The 21,548-nt window shown below is 47.8% G+C and overlaps 1 protein-coding gene across 1 annotated transcript; it reads right to left on the reverse strand.

The window, feature by feature from the left end:
- Positions 1-8,637: 8,637 nt before the first annotated feature.
- Positions 8,638-21,222, reverse strand: COMMD9 (COMM domain containing 9). Its single transcript, XM_066253888.1, has 6 exons — positions 21,125-21,222; positions 16,803-16,928; positions 14,287-14,426; positions 12,532-12,566; positions 11,547-11,650; positions 8,638-9,415 (listed from the first exon to the last, which is right to left on the reverse strand). The coding sequence occupies exons 1-6, from the start codon at positions 21,173-21,175 to the stop codon at positions 9,275-9,277; spliced, it is 597 nt and encodes a 198-aa protein (XP_066109985.1). The 5' UTR covers positions 21,176-21,222; the 3' UTR covers positions 8,638-9,274.
- Between the last annotated feature and the right edge of the window lie 326 nt (positions 21,223-21,548).

A 21,548-nucleotide genomic window follows, 5' to 3' on the forward strand; every position in this document is an offset into this window, starting at 1 on the left:
CTTTTTCAACCTTTTTTGAGCCGCGACACATTTTTTACATTTACAAAATCCTGGGGCACACCACCTACCAAAATGACACAAAATGACACTCTGTTAGAATTTATTTAAAGTTTAAATAAATTACATTTATTTTAAAAAAGTTAAATAAAAAAGGATAACCCCCTCATATATATAGTCCCATGTAACACCCCTCATATATACAGTCCCATGTAACATCCCCTTATAAATACAGTCCCACGTAACATCCCCTCATATACAGTCCCACGTAACATCCCCTTATATACAGTACCATGTAACCTCATATATACAGTCCCACGTAACATCCCTCATATATACAGTCGCACGTAACATCCCCTTATAAATACAGTCGCACGTAACATCCCCTTATAAATACAGTCCCACGTAACATCCCCTCATATACAGTCCCACGTAACATCCCCTCATATATACAGTCCCACGTAACCTCATATATACAGTCCCACGTAACATCCCCTTATAAATATAGTCCCACGTAACATCCCTTTATAAATACAGTCCCACGTAACATCCCCTTATAAATACAGTCCCACGTAACATCCCCTCATATACAGTCCCACGTAACATCCCCTTATATACAGTACCATGTAACCTCATATATACAGTCCCATGTAACCCCTCATATATACAGTCCCTCGTAACATCCCCTTATATGCAGTCCCATGTAACCCCTCATATATACAGACCCATGTAACCTCATATATACAGTCCCACGTAACATCCCTCATATACAGTCCCATGTAACCTCATATATTCAGTCCCATGTAACCCCTCATATATACAGTCCCATGTAGCCCCTCATATATACAGTCCCATGTAACCTCATATATACAGTCCCATGTAACCCCTCATATATACAGTCCCATGTAACCTCATATATACAGTCCCATGTAACCTCATATATACAGTCCCATGTAACCCCTCATATATACAGTCCCATGTAACCTCATATATACAGTCCCATGTATCCCCTCATATATACAGTCCCATGTAACCTCATATATACAGTCCCATGTAACCCCTCATATATACAGTCCCACGTAACATCCCCTCATATATACAGTCCCATGTAATCCCTCATATATACAGTCCTGCTAATAGATACTGGAGCTTTCATCAAGGTTGTAGGTTCAAATCAATTTGGCAAATAATCTCTCTATATAGAGACTGGACAAAATCAATTTTAGAAAATGTTGGGTACTTGTGTAACATCATAAGTCCTCAGAGCATCTCTACTGTCAGATTGAGAAGTTTGCTTTCTAGGTAAGGATTCTGATAAATACTAGAGTTCTCCCTGAGGTTGTGGGTTCAAATCCCCTGGTCAGCTGGGTGCAGGGGCCTTGGTTCTGTCAGTTTTGATGGTGTATATAGAGATTTGAGCTCTTTAAGAAGATGACCCTTCAGGAGGCCATATACAATATAGATAACATTGTGATGCATTATATATCACCCTCTGCGGGGGCCTCTTTTAAAAAGAAAAAGGTCAAATATCTATATACACCATCAGGATAGACATAACCAGCTGAGGCTGTGGCTTCATCTAGTGGTGGCAACATTGACCTCCAGTCCTGACCAGGATTAGAAATCGGGACCATGGGGAGGAGTAGCAGCTTCAACTACTCACCGCGGCCACACAATGACAAGTGCACTGCAGCCCGAGGGGGGACCTTCCTGGGTGTGGATGAGAGGCGGCCTACTATTGGTTCATTGACAGTGGTTGGGATGAATCCTAGAAGGTGATTGGTCAGTGAGTGTTCCCTGTGTCTCCACTCTTCCTGTCGCTGATAGCTGGAGGGATTGTGAGGGGAATGTTTATGTTCGGATGGAGGCGGCTGGTGGCAGGCCAGATAAATAGCCTCCGCGGGCTGTATCGGGCCGTAGTTTGGGGACCCATGTTTAATTTCCCCACAGCACACCTGACCATGTCTCACGGCACACTGGTTGAAAAACACTGTTCTAATAGATCCGCTATAATTCATCCGTCACTTACTGATACAGGTCAAATCCTGTGTGAGTCTGGAAGACGGGGCACAAATGAACACTGACTGGGCAGTTTACTGCATGCTGGGCACTGTGCCAGTGACTATGGAGACCAAGTGAAGGAGACATGGTCTCCAGCCTCAAGAAGCACCCCACCGCCACTCTCACCCCCAGGCAGCCTTTCTGTTCTCTTCCTCCCTGCACCCCAACCCCAGGAAAGCAACTGATAAATTAAGCCATGTCAGTGTTCTTACTGTCTATTCTCTCCTTTGAGTAATGAGCCTCACTCAGTTTCCTGCCCTGTGATTTTTTTTTATAAACAAATTTTTATTTTAATGGGGTGACATCAATAAATCAGGGTACATATATTCAAAGAAAACATTTTCAGGTTATCTTGTCATTTAGTTCTGTTGCATACCCATCACCCAAAGAGAGATCGTCCTCCGTCACCCTCTATCCAGTTTTCTTTGTACCCCTCCCCCCCTCCCCCTCTCCCTCCTCCCCTCCCCCCACATCCCGTAACCACCCCACGCCTGACCATGTCTCTTAGTCTCGTTTTTATGTCCCACCAATGTATGGAATCCTGCAGTTCTTGTTTTTTTCTGATTCACTTATTTCACTCTGCATAATGTTATCAAGATTCCACCATTCAGCTGTAAGTGATCCGATGTCATCATTTCTCCTAGCTGAATAGTATACCATGTGTATATGTGCCCCATCTTCTTTATCCAGTCTTCTATTTTTTTTTACAGTGATTAAAAGCCTTTAAGCAAACTCTTGGCCAATACAGCAAGAATCCATAAAAGAGTAGTGTCCTTAACATGTTCACCAAGTCCAAGTTGGCCCCATCACCATGCGAAATTCCTGAAAAATGCAACCCAACCACAGTTCAGTCTGTTAGGAGCTGTCACAGGGAGCAGGAGTCCAGGAAAAGTCCACATCCAGGAAAAGTCCTCATGGCATTAGAATTGTTGTCACCATTCTATACTTTGCAGCTCATGTCCAAGTCCCAATGACTGCTGCTTCTAGCTGATAATGATTCAGGTAGACTGGAAAAGCCATTTGCAGCATGCGTGGATATGGAGCTTCTGTTCTCCTCTGCCTAGAGAGATGAGACCAGGTTGCTTTTCCCCGGAGCTTTGCAACTGTGGCATGGTAAAGAGAACCTTGGGATACACTAAGCTAGGTGGCAAAGGTAGATTCATAATAGAAGTTGGCAAAAGGGGGAAAGAGAGCTCTAAATTAGGAGTAGGTCCCAGCCTGAAATATGAGTGGCTGCCCCGTGAATTGAGTAGACACATGACTGCAAGCCAGAGAATGTCTCTCCCAACCTGCCTTGCAGCTAAATATTGGCCATGTGATTATGACCAATGGGAGATGAGTGGAAATAGGTGGAAGCTTCTGAGGTACACCTTCTCTCCCTCTTTCTTCTTCCCTGCGGCTGGAACAGGCTTGGGAGCGCACCGAAGAGGGCCACACCTGGTGGCTGGTGACACAACAAGACAGCAAGGATCCTGGGTCTATGGGCCATTTCCTGGAGAACCATCTGACCTCCTCAAACCCTCGCCCCACCCAGATGAAATCCTTCAATCCACGGAAATTGGGCTTTTGTTAAAGCAGTCGAATCAATATCCTAATACCACTATGCTCATTCCCAGAAGTTGACTAAACCGAAGGAATGGCTGAGGAGGAGCTTTACCAGAGTTTCTGAAATCCTACCCAGAGGCCATGCCTGAGCTGCAGATCTAGTATGTTTAGAACTGTGACCCCAGTTCCCTCTGATATCCCCAAATACTCTTAATTCCTGTACCATTCCACTCGTTGGGATGGTTTGCACTTCGCTGTATGGTATGTGTCCAGGGCCATGTGGCTAGTGCCATGTGGATACCATAGACAAGAACCCCCCGTTCTTCAGTCAAGGAGTCGACTTCCCGCTAGACTGAGACTATGATATGCATTACCTAAGTAGATGTCTTATCTCCACTTACAGGGAGTACAGCTAGGAAGTCTTTCTTTCTTTCTTTCCTTTTTTTTTTCTTTTTTTTTCTTTTTGTGACAGAGCCAGAGAGAGTCAGAGAGAGGTATAGACAGGGACAGACAGACAGGAACGGAGAGAGATGAGAAGCATCAATTCTTCGTTGCGGCACCTCAGCCGTTTATTGATCGCTTTCTCATATGTGCCTTGACCGGGGGGCTACAGCAGAGCAAGTGACCCCTTGCTCAAGCCAGTGCCTTGTGCTCAAGCTGGTGAGCCTTGCTCAAATCAGATGAGCCCGCACTCAAGCTGGTGACCTCGGGGTCTCGAACCTGGGTCCTCCGCATCCCAGTCCAACGCTCTATCCACTGCGCCACCACCTGGTCAGGCAAGTCTTTCTTTCTTAAAGTAGTTGTGAAAATGACAATTGAACCATAGAAAAATGTGAGCACCACAGACAGAAATTGTACCAAATAAAAAGTAAACATCATACAGGTAAAAGAATGTTTAGGAATGATCAGTATTTGGAAGTCAGCGGTTATGAATTCAAATAATTTTGTAAATGTTCAACCACTGGAAAACTTTCACAATGCCAGGTGGCCAATTGTTTCTAGATAAAAAAAAGAAAACACTATTTGTATATATTTAAACGTAAGAAAACCCTCTCTCATTGCTGATAACATCTCAGCTCACTGAACAAAACAACAGAGTGCGAGCCTGTTGCACCACCCGGAACTCACTTCCTGGAAATTTGTAAACACCAGACCACAGAGCTTGACTAATGACTTTGGACGTGATGCCCACAGTGCATCTTTCGAGAGCTGGCTGGTGTGGGAAAGACCCAGAGATCTGGTCCTTACGTCACTGTCTTTGGCGCTGAAAACCACCAGACAAGTGAGGCAATGGAGGACAGAGATGACACAGATAGAAAGGGTAAGGCAGGGCTGATGAGGAAGAGGGAAGGCCGTGAGAGGAAGGGAAAACTCTGGTTGTCCATGAAGAATTGCAAGTTTTCTTTCCCCCATGCTGAGGCAGGAATGGAGAAACCAATAACCTTTGAGCGTAAAGGCTCAGATTTGAGTTCTAACTCAGCCCAGGACCTCTGAGAGCTGACTTCTCAATAAAATGTTCTTAATGAACGGATGTTCCACTCACCTGAGGGGTTCGAAGTAAAGAGGCAATAAGATATCCAAAAAAATATGTCAAACACTTTGCCACACAGGTGACAATGTCTATCATGAGAAAAGACGCTGAGATGGCCTGCATGTTATCACTCGCAGTTCTTTTGTCTGTATGTGAAGACTAGCTTCAGAAAAAAGGAGTCTCTTGGTTCAGATGATGGGGAATAGTAGTTATCAGAACTACGGTAATGCCTGACCAGGCGGTGGTGCAGTGGATAGAGCGTCATACTGGGATGCGGAAGACCCAGGCTCAAGACCTCAAGGTCGCCAGCTTGAGTGCGGGCTCATCTGGTTTGAGCAAAGCTCACCAGCTTGGACCCAAGGTCGCTGGCTTGAGCAAGGGGTTACTCAGTCTGCTGAAGGCCCACGGTAAAGGCACATGTGAGAAAGCAATCAATGAACTAAGGTGTCGCAACAAAAAACTGATGATTGATGCTTCTCATCTCTCTCCGTTCCTGTCTGTCCGTCCCTATCTATCCCTCTCTCTGACTCTCTCTCTGTCCCTGTAAAAAAAAAAAAAAAAGAACTACAGTAATGGCAACATCACATTGTCCGTCCTTCCTGGCACGTGATGGGATTGGTGCTCTCGGTCCTCTTTCAAGTTTGGTGTGACCATGTGACTTGTCCTGTTTTGTTGATTGTGGAGGCCTGTGTTGTGATGAAGTTTCCATCCCCCTTAGTAACCACAGGGAGCAGAGCACTCACCTGTCCCCCACCCTCACGGGCTGCGTAGCAAAAATAAACTTTTGTTTTATTAAAAGCCACTGCAATCTTGAAGCTGTATTGAGTCAATTTTATTTCCTGTATTCTTGCTGCTCCGGTATTTGGGGTGTTGCCCCTGGAGAGACTGCTCCTCCTAGGGCTAGCTAATGCCTAAAGATTGCAAACAACTCTCGTGACAGCACACCTTTGACACACAAACCAACCCAGCCACACTCACACCTGCAACTACATCCTTTATCAAACCACACACCTTGCCAATGCTCCCCCTTCCTGACTCACCACAGGACCAGGTGGGGGACAGCTAGGAATTACTCCTGCAGCCAGAGTCTGTGGAACGAGCCCACCCTCAGCTGGCTCAGCGTGCCTGCCCTGCTCACCTCACTCCTTCCTGGGAAACCCCACCAAAGGCCTGCTGTCCCCTGCCCTCTGCCTCCGACCAGCTCTGGTCCTTTCCCTGGGGCCCTCGGTGACGTGCCACCCCTCCTCCGACCAGCTCTGGTCTTTTCCCTGGGGCCCTCGGTGACGTGCCACCCCTCCTCCGACCAGCTCTGGTCCTTTCCCTGGGGCCCTCGGTGACGTGCCACCCCTCCTCCGACCAGCTCTGGTCCTTTCCCTGGGGCCCGTGGTGACGTGCCACCCCTCCCGTGTCTAGGAATCCTTGAGTATCAACTTCTTCCTTCACAATTATCTGGGTCTGTGTGTCTTACCATTCCCGATTAAAACAAATCCTGGGCACGTTTTTGGCGCAAACTTGGCCCATCCTGATGGAAACGCTGGGAGGGAGACTGGGATTGGCATCGGGCACGCTGGATCTTCTCACCCTCGTCCTACCCTCAGAGTTCTGCTTTCCTCTGGGCTAGGCTCCGCAGCAGATGGGCTTTCTCCGAGTGGGCGGGAGATGGTCCCACGCATCCTGGCCGCCCAGAGGCAGGAGGTGGTCTTCATTGCTGATTCCAGCAGAAGAAAATGTTGTAGGGAAGACTCGGATTGGCCCACCTTGAGCACGTACCATCATGGGACAATCTCTGAGGGACACACATACTGCTCAAGATTGAGCCATATGCTCACCCGTGACCAGGCAGGTTGGAAAGTGATGGGCAGGCAGGAGCACAGTCGCCACCGAGCTGTCACTGCCCTTTTGTAATGGGGTTTGGATCCCCAAAGCATCTGCACCATAAGGACAGTGCACAGATGGCTGCTCGTTAACAGAGGCAGCCAGACAAGTACTGAAGAAACTCCCTTTGAAATCCACAGGTAGGCTTTTAAAGGGTAAGGGTCAGGCCAACCAGAAATATGGTGCCTACAATCCGTCTTTCCTAAGAGTGGAAATGTGAGGTAAAGGGTAGCAAACATTTACTGAATATTCCAGTTACTGAATACCGTCTGGATGTCACGCACCAAGATGGTTCCGTTCAGGTGGGTCTGGCAAAAGAAATGTCCAGCTCTCCAGACACCTACGTTGGCTCCCTGCTGCAAGTTAGTGTCTTACAGAGGCACACAGGACAGGATTTAAGTATCATTGTGGGCTGCAGGGAGTGGAAGAAAAACAGGGGAATGAATTCACAATTGACAAAGCTCTCAACCTAAAATAGTGGGCCGCCTTCCACGGTCCATGAACTCCTGTCATTGAATGTAATGAACGGAATGTTAATTCCCTGCAGAAAGGGGCCACGGCTCCCACCAGACTGTCAGTGGACACGGCCCCCACAGGGTTAAGCACGGACACTGGAACAGAAGGGAGCTCGGCTTCCAGGAGCTGGCAGGCAGAGCGGAGCCTGGGGTTGCTTTCTTGACTTCCCTGGTGTCTCACCAGGAGGGCAGATTTCTTCTCTCTACTTCAGTTTCCGTATTTTCCAAATGGAGCTGAAGTCACAGAACTCTATTTCCCTGGCAGAGTCCTGTGTGGCAGGGAAAGCTAGAGGAATCCGGGCCCAAGTCCTAATGAGGCCATTTACCAGCAGGTGACTTAACCTCGATGAGCTGACTTCCTCATCGACAAAGGGAGGATAACATTGTCACGCCAGCTGTTAGAATAGATGAAACAATGAATGCAGAGCTTTCTTTTTTTTCCCATTAATAATCAAAGCGAACATTATTGAGTCCTTCCTATTTGCCCTAACAGTGCCAAGTGCTTTCAGGTACGTGATGTCCTTTCATCTTCACAAAAGCCTATAGAGTAGGTAATATTATTATGCCCATTTAATTTTAAAAAGGGAGGGGACATTAAGAGATTTGAGGCTTAGAGGTCAGGCCGTTACCACTGAGAAGTGGAGCCGCTTCCAACTTTGGCTGCGTGACTCGGGTCGGTCCTAACCCAGCTTCTCCATCCGTCTTCTTGCTCACCCCCCCCCCCCCCCCCGCCGGCCACACCGCCCAAGAGGCCACAGCAAAGCGCTCAGATAGCAGCTGCTGCTGCCACTGCGATCTGGGGGACTAGGGGGTTCCACAGAGTCCCTGTGATGTGTCAGGTATCTGAGATGATCTTGTTTGGTTACTTTAGGAGTGCCTTGTGACAAGCACATCCTGACCACCGTGCTGGTGCTCTGCAATACACGACAGGCAGACACACGGACACACGGACGGCGTGAGGGTCAGGTGCCTGGTTTCAGGTCACACTGTGTCATGGGCTTAGCTGGGAATTAGGAAGTTGGGGTCACCCTTACAAAGGAGAGGCAGCACTAACCTAAGGCAATAAATCCAGCCTGACAGAAGCTACGAGAAGCAGGACTAGAATTGTGAGGTTTTCAGGAAGGTTCTTTATTCCCAATCACCCACTTCTTTGCTCTGGAATGGCTGCATTGTATCAAAGGGGCCACAGCTTCCCGGCGAAGGGGACTGGCCCCCACTTCAGACTGCCTGTGTGGCAGGTGGCTCAGCAGGGCTGGGGGGTGCGGGAGGGCTCCGAACACAGGGCAGGTGGGCCACACCGAATGACCCCGCTCTGTGGGTCTGCCCGGCTCCTGGCACAGGCAGGGACCGCTGGTTGCCCACCTGACCCCCGCATGGGTTTCAGGGCTGGGAATGGACTAACGAGAGCTGATGCTGAAAGGACTAATAGACAAGTTCTCCAGTCCGGCCTGAACCATCGGAGCAGCCAGGCAGCAGCTGCCGCACCCGCTCCTCGCCCCACCACGGTGACTAAGGCGCCCGTGGGAGCCTTTCAAATGCGGAGGCTTCTGCTCACCAGCTTCTGAGAGAGAAATATGAGTGAGGAGCAGTGTGGGCATGCTGCTTCCTCCCAATCCAGCTGCGCCTTCTGGATGCTGGCCCTGTCCCCACCATCCTGCCTGCTGCTAGCTGCAGCTGCTGGGACGGCGCAGCCCGCCTGGTGCTGGGAGGCTCCGTCGCTGACGGCACTGGGGCTGGCAGCTGGCCGGGGTCATTTGCTGGCCACGGCAGAAAGCTGATCTCGGATGCGGCCCAGCCCATCCAGCATCGTGTCCAGCGTCTCCTTACTCAGCTCCACGGTGACAGCTGAGACAGGGGGTGTGTCCCCACACAGACTGGGATCTTCCTGGATCTGAAAAGAGAACATGGCCCCCAAATCAGAGCTGCCTCCCTTCCTGTTGCCCTGTGGGTGAGCCCTGGACCCATGAGCCCCCATCCTGCTCAGGGGAACCGCTGGGAGGCGACAGACAGTGCCGGCCCTGGAGTCGTTCAGCGACTGGGAAGGGAGATGTCTCAGAGGCTGGGGCTCAGCCTCCACCTGCAACGAGGGCCCAGGGCAGGTGTGAGAGAAGCCTCGGCTCCCTCAAGCCACTGACTCAGCCTTCTGGTGAGAAAACGTCATGTGTCTGCGACAGCAATTTATGCACTGGGCTTTAGGGGTGCATGAGAATCCAGTGGGATGCAGCAAGAGTACAGGAGTGGACAACAGTAGGTGTATGAAGAACTCCACACTGCCTGAGTAGAGCTTGTACACTATAAGACTGCACAAATAACGAAGGCCAGCAATTTACAGGATTGTATCATTCTTTTGAGTTAATAAAGCTACTGTAATGATCATAACCTGCGTGTCTTTTTTTTTTTTTTTTTTTTACTTTTTGCGAGAGAGGGACGGACAGACAGGAGAGATGAGAAGTATCAACTCATAGTTGCAGCAGCTTAGTTGTTCATTGATTGCTTTCTCATAGGTGCCTTGACTGGGCGACTCCAGCTGAGACTGACCCCTTGCTCAAGTCAGCTCAAAACTGTGACCTTGGGCTCAATCCAGCGACCATGGGGTCAAGTCAGTAATCACATGCTCAGGCCAGTGACCTTGGGGTTTTGAACCTGAATCCTCAGTGTCCCAGGCCGATGTTCTAGTTACTGTGCCACTGCCTGGTCAGGCATCTGCATGTCTTTTACCATACGAACTGTAAACCTACTTTTGCCAACACACATCACAACTACTACTTATATTTATTTACATCCTTTAAGGCCCTGGCCGGTTGGCTTAGTGGTGGAGCATCAGCCTGGCGTGCAAGAGTCCCAGGTTCGATTCCCGGCCAGGGCACACAGGAGAAGCGCCCATCTGCTTCTCCACCCCTCCCCCTCTCCTTCCTCTCTGTCTCTCTCTTCCCCTCCCACAGCCAAGGCTCCACTGGAGCAAAGTTGGCCCAGGCGCTGAGGATGCCTCCATGGCCTCTGCCACAGGCACTAGAATGGCTCCGGTTGCAGCAGAGCAGTGCCCCAGATGGGTGGAGCATCGCCACCTGGTGAGTGTGCCGGGTGGATCCCGGCCGGGCGCATGCGGGAGTCTGTCTGGCTGCCTCCCTGTTTCCAGCTTCAGAGAAATACAAAAAAATAAAAATAAATAAATAAAAATAAAAAGTAAGCTTTACTACCCTTAGCACCCTTACATTTTCATTTCCTTACAGATGTTGATTTTCTGTGTCTGGTTAAATAAATACAGCATTCCATTATCTAGTTTTAATTCAACAAACCCTTAAAACGAGTATGTTGCTTTAAAAGGTTCCAGAGAAGAACTGTGAAGTGAAGAGAACACCAGCAAGGCAAGAGCGTGAGAACAAGATGAAGAACTGACATTTCTCCACCCGCTACCGGGAGCCCCGACCAGCCACGTCCCAGCAGCGGGGGCCTCATCGTCCTGGACAAGAAGGTGGCTACAATATCCCGAATCATCAAGGCAATCTGAAATCTGAATGCATGCTCTTGTTTTTCTATTTTTAATGTTTTATTGACTTGACTGGGGTGACGTTGGTTAATACAGTTACACAGGTTTCAGATGCACATTCTACAGCATCTGTCCACAGTGCTGTCTACCATCCCGAGTGCCCCTCCACCATCCACCCCTCCTCTTCCCTCCCCGCTCGCCCTCCTCTGCCTCCCCCAGCTCCTCTTTCCTCCTGCAGCCCCAGCATGCTCTTGTTGTTAAGGCTAAACTTTCCTGTAAGCGTATGAGGTAACCTTCAGGCATGGACAAGTGATCTTTAGTGTTTTGTTGTCCCTCCTCTCAGCATGCACTCTGCTGTGCCTATGTTAACGCAGCAGTACATACACTGTGTAAATCAGCATGCACTGGGGAGCTGAAGATTTTCAGTTATGGAGTCAGAGAGCCGCCCCTTTGGAGACTGGCGCTGTCGGCCCCCAGGGGTGCCGAGTCACTGCCGCCCCTTCTCTCCTCCTGGTGAGGATGACAGTGGACGTACCTTCAGCTGGAGCAGGCAGGTGGGGACGGCCATGCGGCTGATGCTGTCTGAGGCGGTTCTGATGTCCACTCTCCAGTCCAGGTCGACCAGGCGTGGCAGAGAGACTGCGGAGGGGACAGCTCAGTCAGAGCGGACACCGCCTGCGTCTTATCATCCTTACTATTTTATTTATCATTTATTCCGAGACTTTACAATAAGTGGTTGTAAGGGCTGTATGTGTGAAATGCACCTAGTCCACACAACAAGTCTCTAACGGAGAGAGCAGACGGGGTCCAAGACCCCAGCACGCCACGGGCCCGCCATGCTCCATGCCCCCTGCACTTAGCTCTGACTCACAGTGGTAGCGTCTCCAGGCTGCCACCCAAACACCCAACCCTCAGACGTCAGGACAAAATGAGGAATGACAAGACAGAGAAGGTGAGGCTGTGGCCCGAGTCCTAGGAAACGTGGAGCTTCAACAATAGCGGGAAGAGTTTTCGTTTGAGAGGCAAACTAGACTTGGCTTGAAGGTGGGCTCTACCACTTGTCAAACCTTTGAGCCTGTTTCCTCATCTGTAAAATGGGGATAATCTTAGCCCAGCTCCCAGGTTCTTGGAAGGACTACCTGAGTTAATGCAGGTAGAGTTCTTCAGCATAGCGACTGGCTCAGAGTAAGTCTTGTGATCATTTATTAAACATCCACTTTCAGTCAATCTTTCAAACTAATTTCAATTATGGTTTTTTCCCTAATAGAAATATCATTATTTTAAGTATTTTACTTACTACTTTGGATATTTCTGTTTATTTTTTTTAACGACATGCCTTTAATGTATTAAATTTATAATCAGAAAAATTAAAAAGCAGAATTAAAGAAAAATAGCACCTACTGTTTAGTTTGGGATCAGGTGAGTTCACTTTGACTTTTGGTTAAAAACTCTGGCCATCTGAGATTCAGGGCTGGGCTGGGAGGAAGCGGTGAGGAGGAAAAGGCAGATTTGGTACTCACTCAGATTTTTTTGGGCTTCAGTTCTCCAAGTAGATCTGTTTGAGAGGAAAAGATGAGGTAAAATGACGGAGAAGGGGTAAAAATGGAGTTTTCTGATAACGAGTGCGGCCTGCTCCCTCTGATCTGCAACCCTGTCTTGACCTCCTGACAGGAAAGGACCACAGAGATAACCTCATCCCAATGAGCACCTGTCTGTTTGTCTTGCAAAAAAGCTCAGTGACTCTAAGGCCACAAATGCTGTTAGTGAATTTTCACAACTTAATACAAAGGAAAGGCTGACTGCGCTGTAATCTCACTGTGCCGTCACTCTGCAGACAAAATGGAGACAAGGTCAACCGACTGCTTCTACTGACATCCTCACACGATGTACTGCAGCCGATGCAACACACACCCCAACAGGCCTATCTGACGCTGCAGCGAACAGCAGCGCAGTGAGGAGCCCGGCCGTCAGAATAACACATGGTCATGCATAAGGAAGGTTCTTAATAAACAAAATCCTGTGCAAACAAGCATCATCCGTTATTACTATCAGAGAGGTCTAACCGGCTGCTAGCCAGCAGTTCATCAATTCTGATTAAATTGTATGTGTTGAAAAGGATTTGCCCAACCAAGAAAATACGCAGATAAATAACAAAAGAAATAAAACGACCAGTAAACATACGAACGAACAAGATACTGACTGGAGTAGCAAAGCTGTAGAAGCTGACATGAGGTACCCTTTGCCACGCGTGAAACGGGGAAAATGCCCTCGGTAATGGTGAAGGTCAGGGAGAATGGCACACTCGTGTCTGACTTGTATCAAAATAGTGGGCGCGGCCCTGGCCGGTTGGCTCAGCGGTAGAGCGTCGGCCTAGCGTGCGGAGGACCCGGGTTCGATTCCCGGCCAGGGCACACAGGAGAAGTACCCATTTGCTTCTCCGCCCCTCCGCCGCGCTTTCCTCTCTGTCTCTCTCTTCCCCTCCCGCAGCCAAGGCTCCATTGGAGCAAAGATGGCCCGGGCGCTGGGGATGGCTCTGTGGCCTCTGCCTCAGGCGCTAGAGTGGCTCTGGTTGCAACATGGCAACGCCCAGGATGGGCAGAGCATCGCCCCCTGGTGGGCAGAGCGTCGCCCCTGGTGGGCGTGCCGGGTGGATCCCGGTCGGGCGCATGCGGGAGTCTGTCTGACTGTCTCTCCCTGTTTCCAGCTTCAGAAAAATGAAAAAAAAAAAAAAAAAAATAGTGGGCGCAATCCTTCTGGTGGCTGACTTGAACCTGAAGCCACAGCCTCTGCACGCCCACGGCCTTTAGCCCAGGACGAGGACATGCAGGCAGGCGAACAGTTTGTTCCCATAAGTGAAGACGGCCAAGAGTGGAAGTGCCTGACGCTTGGGAATCTCTTAATTAAGTTATACAGCATTGCTTTATTATACAATGGAATATGTTTAGCCATTAAAAATGTTATTGACGGTAAATATTTGATCTGAAACAATATAAACGTTAAGACTGTTAACTGCAAACAAGTAAGTTATGAAATGGCACCATTCCACTGTGCTTAAAACACAAACGCCCACCTCTCTCCACATGTGAAAGGAAAAAATAAACAACCCTGAAAGGCTCGCCCCTCAGGAGTCAATGCTGCTGGCCCCTGCGTGGGAGGACTACGGGCTTCTTTTCCCTGATCTGTGTTTGCTTTCCAAGAATGAACATATTATTTCTAGAACAGGAATAAAATAAAATATAAGCCTTACGAGGCACTCTCAGGAAACGGGCACTTACACATGTTCCAAGATGATTTTTGTCAACAGGTGTTTGAGGTTCTGGTGGAAACTTTCAGGGAAGAGAGCCAGAATCGCCTCGGTGGAGGACAGGTCGCGGAAGGCTGCCAGCCTGGTGAGGCGGTGCAGGGCCCGGAGCAGCTGCAGAGACGGGGACGTGGTGAGGACGGCCAGGGGCCGGGGCGGCGAGGACGGCGGGCAGGGTGGCTCCGTGCCCCTGCCTGCCATGCACTGCTAGTCCCTCCGCTGAGGCCCATGTGCCTCTGCCTGGCCCTACGTTCACCTGTTGCTTTAGAAGACAGGTGCGGCCCGGACATAGGAGGTTGTCCACTTGCCAGAAACGCCACGTGCAGGTGAAGAGGTAGAAAAAGTCCCCTTTCCCACCGCAGATTCTGACCGCAGTTAACTTCCTAGCCCAGTGCTTTTTCAACTGGTGTGCTGCAGAATTTTTAAAATGCACTACCTATTGAGTCAGGGACACTGACCTCTTTTCCTTTAGACTGTCAAATACAAAAATGACAACAGCCAACACAACAGCAGCCATCCAGGGTGAATGAATCAAAATTATACCTATTTTTTTTGTCAGATCAACAAAAAACATATTTTTTGGCTGCAGAATTTCAGTAATTAGTTTATGTTTCATGAGATAAAAAAAAGGATGAAAATCGCTGTTCTAGCCTGTTCCCCTGGTAACTCAAGAGGAGTGGGAAGTCAGCTGCGTTACTAGGCAACGCTGCACCTAACCACCGCCTCTGGACAGGAGGAGGGGTGGGGTGAGGCCACAGCTGGAGCCCCCTGAGTACGGGTGTACGCCCCGTGCCCGGACCTGTGTGCTCACAGAACTGTTACCAGAGATACAGGCTCCTGTGGGTTTGGGTGCTGAATCCAAGGTGGAGGAGTGTCATGACCGGGCCCCTAGGTCACCAGGGAGGACAAAGGAGCCCACAGCTGCAGGCTGGCTGTGTGGAAGAGGAGCGCTAGGTGCTGTGGGCCACCTACGGTCTCCCACGTCCATCTGTGGCCAAGTGTGCCTGCGGCTGTTTGTGAGAATGGCAATGCTCAGCCGGCCCACAGAAGACCCTCTGAGGGTAACTTCCCTGCTTTAGGGCTCTCTCTCATGCTGGGAGGCTACTCAGCAGCACACTGGTGCAGCCCAGAGGAGTGGAAGTTAGGGGACACATGTCCCGGCCTCGCTGCCCTCCAGGGGACAGTCTGGGGCGTGTTCCACACGGTCCTCATGGGCCCCTGAGAGTGAGCCCCCAGTGCCCGCCGCGGTCAGCAATGGCTAACATTCACACTTTCATCATACTCTCTCCCTGATAACTTTTCTCCACTCTCCTCTGTGCTTTCTAGAATCACCTCCCAAGTAACTAGCTGCACCCTGGTATTTAAAATCTTTGCCTCGCAGTCTACTTTTGGGGATCCCAACTTAAGTATCCAACTCAATTCCATAATCTTATTTCTGCCTTCTGCTCCTCCACAGCTAACTTCAATGAACAAAGCTCCACATAAAAAAATATAAGAAGAAGAACATAAGCCAGTTTGGATGAATTCCGGTGTCAGAAAACTTTGTGCCCGGCAAAAAGAAGGCTGTGAGTGCTACGTAATATGAATCACGTCACTGCTCCGCTCGGCCACCAGCTGGGACCAGGTGGGGTCCGGCCGCAGGCGCTCCCTGCCAGCACTCAGGCCAGGCTGTGAGTGCTACGTAATATGAATCACGTCACTGCTCCACTCGGCCACCAGCTGGGACCAGGTGGGGTCCGGCCGCAGGCGCTCCCTGCCAGCACTCGGGCCAGGCTGTGAGTGCTACATAATATGAATCACATCACTGCTCCGCTCGGCCACCAGCTGGGACCAGGTGGGGTCCGGCCGCAGGCGCTCCCTGCCAGCACTCGGGCAGTGCAGCTTCTGCCCAGGGGCCCTGAGAAGTTTACCCCCGTGATCCAACCGACAACTAGTAAGTGCTCGCAAGTCACGGGCCGGGAGAGAAAATCATAAAAGGCTGGCTTTTGGCCACACTCTCTAGGTAACAAGTCTGAAAAGGAAATGGCTGGGAGCTCTGATTCTGGGTAAGTTCTCCCATCCATCCCTCATTTGCAACAAGGAAATAAAGTTCAAAACAAAGATTTTTTTATTTTATTTTATTTATTCATTTTTAGAGAGGAGAGAGAGAGACAGAGAGAGAGAGAGGAGAGAGAGACAGAGAGAGAGAAGGGGGGAGGAGCCGGAAGTATCAACTCCCATATGTGCCTTGACCAGGCAAGCCCAGGGTTTCGAACTGGCGACCTCAGCATTTCCAGGTTGACACTTTATCCACTGAGCCACCCCAGGTCAGGCCAAAACAAAGATTTTTAAGTACACTAACAAAAAAAAAAGTCTGTTTTAAGTTTGCTTTAATGTCAACAGACACTTAAGGGGAAAAATTTCCTTGGACACAGCCACGAGTGGGAGGTCTTGAAAGGGACTAATGAGTTGAGAGCCCAGGGGCCAAAGGTCATTCCTGACCACACTGACCTGCTCTGCCTCCTCCAGGGTCACGGACAAGCTGGAACACGTGACATCCAGGAGCTTTTTCGAGCCCAGGGCCGAGCTGGGAAAGCTCTCTTGGCATAGCTGTCTGACAACATCCTTCGAGGAGGCCTACAAATTAATTCACAGATGGAAAAAAGAAAATAAACAGTCATTAAACATTCATGTTTTAGAACATAACACTCTATATTATGTCATCTTTGTGACAGCTTTGAGACTCAAGATTTAAAGGTACGTAGGACAACTTCAATTCTGGGAAGATGGATGACAAATACTTTGCCTCATTCCTCCTGCTAAGCACAACTAACATCCCTGGACGCCGTACAGGAAACAAACCTACGATGACTGGACGGGGAAGGACCTGCTGTGGGCCTCATGACCGAGGAAGGACATGGTGCTTCTTTTTGGTTCAGATATCCAAGACTTGGAGCTGAAGAAGTGGGCAACCAAAAATGCCAAGGGGTGCAGAAAGAAAAAAGCTCCAACAAATGCCTGCTCTCTCCAGCCAAAGCTTCAAGAAAGAGGAAGCCTAGCAAAACAGAAAACCTTAGATAATAACTGCTCAACTCCTGCCAAACAGTACAGAAAGAACTGTGGCCCAATCCTCACCCACGTCAGCAAAGTCCAAGTGGGGAGCCTAGACTTCTACCCTTGTCCCCACACCCCCTCTGCAGTGGTGTCAGAGAAGGTAAATTGGAAGCTGGGACCAAGCAAGGAGCCCCTGCCAGGCAGCAACAAGTCCCACCACCCTGGGGAGTTAGCAGAAGCTGGTCCTGAAAAGGAAAAACTTTTCCAAGGTGTGTGTGTGTTGGGGTGGGGGGGCAGTCAAGAAAAAAGTCTTGAAAGCAATGAGAGAAAAATGGTATCATATCCATAAGGGAAAAACAATTAGAATGATAGCAGACTTCACACCAGAAACCATGGAAGCAAGAAGGAAGTGGCACGATATTTTTCAGGTACTAAAAGAAAAGAGCTGACAACCTGGAATCCTATACACAATAAAAATATACTTCAGGGATGAAGAGGAAATCAACACATTCTCAGATGAAAGAAGACTAAAAAAAGCTGTCACAAGACCTACCCTAAAAGAATGGCTAAAACAAGTTCTAACAGAAAGGAAATAATAATAATAATAAAAAATCTTGGAATACCAGGAAGAATGACACTGCAAAAATTTAAATATAAAAGGCTTTCCTTCTCCTCTTGAGTTTCTAAATTCTATTGGAAAGTTGAAGCAAAAATTACGCAATGTCCAATACGGCTTTAAATGTATGTAGAGGAAATATTTGAGACAATTATATTATAAATGAGGGAAGGTAAAGGGGTATTAACAAAGGCAAGATTTTTATGCTTCACTCTAACTGGTCAATTGATGACACTGATATAGTAATTAAGTTATGTACATAAATGCAAATATATTCAGAAACACTACAGATGAATCAAAATGGAATTCTAAATAATGTTCAAATAACCCACAAGAAAGCAGGAGAAAGTAAAAAGAAACAAATAGTACATGAAAATAGACAAACAAAAAAAAAGTACTACAACAGACTTAAGCCCTAAGAAAATGACATTAGTTGTAAATGGTCAAATATATCAATTAAAAAACAGCAATTGACAGAGTGGATTAAAAAATATGACTGAAACAAATGCTGTCTGTAAGAAGCTCCCTTCAAATACGATAGAGACAGGCTAAAAGTAGAAGTATGGAAAAGGATGTATCATGCAAACATTAATCAAGGGGAAGCAAGAGTGGTTTCATTAATATCAGATAAAAAAAAATTTTGTAGCAGAGAAAATTACCAGTGACAGAGAGAAACATTATATAATGATAAAAGGTTCTATTTAGCGAGAAGACATCCTAAATATGTATGCGTGTAACACGAGAGCTGCAAAATATGCTAAGCAAAAAGAGACAGAATTAAACAAAAAAACTGACCAAAAAATAAAGAAATAGACAAACCCACAAACAGAGTTGGAGACTTCAATATCTCTCAACAATGTATAGAACAACTAACAGATTCTCAAAATAGACACAGAAGAATTCAACAGCACCATCTATCAATGTAACTGACAGTTATGGAACACTACTCAGTAGCAGCAGAACATAACATTCTTTTCAGGGATGCTCGGAACATATACCAAAATAGATCACATTCTGGGCCATAAAACAAACCTAAACAAACTTAAAAGAACTGAAATCATAGAGGGTTTGTTGTTGGTGGCCACATGGAATCAAACTAGAAATTGATGACATAAAGATGACAAGAAAATGCCCAAACACTTGGAACCTTCACATGCTTGTAAATAATCCACTGATCACATAAGAGGTCTCCAGACAAATTTTTTAAATTGCACCGAATGAATGAAAATGAAAAACAACAGCTCCAAATTTCTGGGTCACAGCCAAGGCAGGGCTGAGAGGAAAATGTAACAGAATTAAATACAAACATTAGAAAAAAGGAAAAGTTTCAAATCAATAATCTAAGTTCTCACCTCAAGAACTTAGGAAAAGAAGAGCACCCTAACCCAAAGAAAAAAGAAAGAAAATAAAGAAGAGAAACAAATGAAATTGAAAACAGATTTAAAAAGAACTCAATGAAACAAAGAACTGGTTCTTTTAAAATATAACTAAAATTCACAAACCTTCAGCAAGACTGAAAGAGTTCAAGAGGAAACACAAATTACCAGTATCAAGAATGAAACAGGGCACATATCACAATAGACCCCACAGATTTGAAAAGAAAAACGAGAATAACTACAAACAACTCTATACAAATAAACTTGCCAGCTTAAATGAAATCAATTCCTCAAAAAACAGACTACAATTTTGCCAATATGAAACTGATAATTTGACTAGCCCTAAAACTATTAAAGGACTTTAAATTTTAAAACTCCCCAAAAAGAAATCTCCAGGCCCAGAGAGTTTCACTGGAAAATTCTAACTAACACTTAAAGAAAGAACTAACTAATTCAACACAATCTCTTTTAGAAACATGGGCAATATTAGAATGATCATGTCAGAAGGAAGGGTAGTCATTACTATTGAATAGGAGAGTAGGGGAAGTAATGGAGAACTAGAGGGACTTCTGGGGTTCTGGCAATGTTTCAGTTTTTGACTGTGATGGGTGTGTACTAAATCATTAAGCTGTGCACTTATGACTCCTGCACTTTTCTGTGTGTTACACATGAACAATAAAAAAGTTTATTAAAGAAAGTCCATACAACGAATTGGCATGGGGGGAACATGAGGAGGAACAGCCATAATGAAGGTGAGACGGCATTCTGGGAGCTGAGAGCTCTAGGTTTCCAGTTCCAGCTGTTACTTCATTAATTCGTCCAACAGCTACTTATTAAGCACATGCTGTGTGCAAGGGGTTGGGGATACACTTGTTGGCGATACATTTGTGAATAACATAGATGCCTTTAGGGATGGCGGATACGAGAGAACACTGGGGAGGTGGTTAAAACAGAGGGAACACTGTATGGACCAACAGTGAATGTTGCACCAAGGATGATGAACGTGTTCCACACACAATTCCTGAGTCTAATTAACTCAATCCTCTCCGGTTTTTTGTTGTTATTGTTTTGGGTTTTGTTTTTTTTAAGTCCCTCACGGTTCTTAAATTCTGGTAAAAGAAAGATTAATGGACACAAAATATCAGCGAGTGACAAGAACTACAAAAGAAGATAAAGCCGCCCCTTACTATAGGAAGAGTCAGAAGAGGATAAGCAAATGATCCTAACCCGTCATTTCATTCGATCCTTACAAAAGCCCTATGAAGTATGTCCCTTTCAAGTTTACAATCTTTCAAGTGATTATCAGGAGAATTTCTCGGCCCTCACATAGGTCAAAGCAAGTACAGAAACCCCGGGACCTCGGAGAGCAAAGAACGGCCACTTGCGCTGGGGTGGGGGGAGAGGGGGCCCCGCTGGGCGCACGCAGTGGGGAGGATTTCTCCACCACTAGCGCACAGGGCTGGACGCAATCTGAACTGGCCGCGTGGACCTCGCGGGGACCACCCTACTGCACCGATCACGGAAGCCAGCCCCAGAGACTATCAGTAGGAGGCATTGGTACACCGCCTTCACAACCGTTACCTATTTGTTCCCGCACCATTGTCTGGACGGCATTAATTTTATTCCTTCTTTCAAGCAGTTCAGAGAGGCACAACGATTTGCCCGGCCACAGAGAGACAGTGGCAGAGCTGTGGCTCAAATCACAGTCCATTTATCCCGATTCCTAGTCCGTCTAAAATTCCAGGGACAAAGGGCCGCCTCATGCTGTCCCCATCCTTCAAATTTACCTTCAGCAGGATCTGGAGTGCTGCAAAATCTTCCGTAGTCAACGCAGCCATTTTCCCCCGAAATCATGTGACTGCCTCACTGGTAAAAACGCGGTCACGTGGTCCCGAAGACCGCCGCGGGGCATGCCGGGGACGGTAGTTCTTCAAGGTGCCGGAAGCTGCCGGGCTTGGGGCTGCGGGATGGAGAGGGGCAGGGCTCCCACGGGTGGATGGCTCAAACAGGCGACAAGTGGGCGGTGGGTTTGGGACGAGGCGGGCGCTGGATGGTTTTTAGGTGAGGGGATGACTTGGCTTGTTCACTTCCCAGGTCAAGGGAAACTTTCATTTTCCCTCGACCCGCGTGGCTGGCTGTTTGAAGGATGCGCCAGCGTTGGCAGCCGCCTTGGAAAAGTAGCTGTTCAGGAGTGATCTACACTGCTACACT

Source organism: Saccopteryx bilineata, chromosome 1 (assembly GCF_036850765.1).
Source record: "Saccopteryx bilineata isolate mSacBil1 chromosome 1, mSacBil1_pri_phased_curated, whole genome shotgun sequence".
NCBI lineage: Eukaryota > Metazoa > Chordata > Mammalia > Chiroptera > Emballonuridae > Saccopteryx > Saccopteryx bilineata.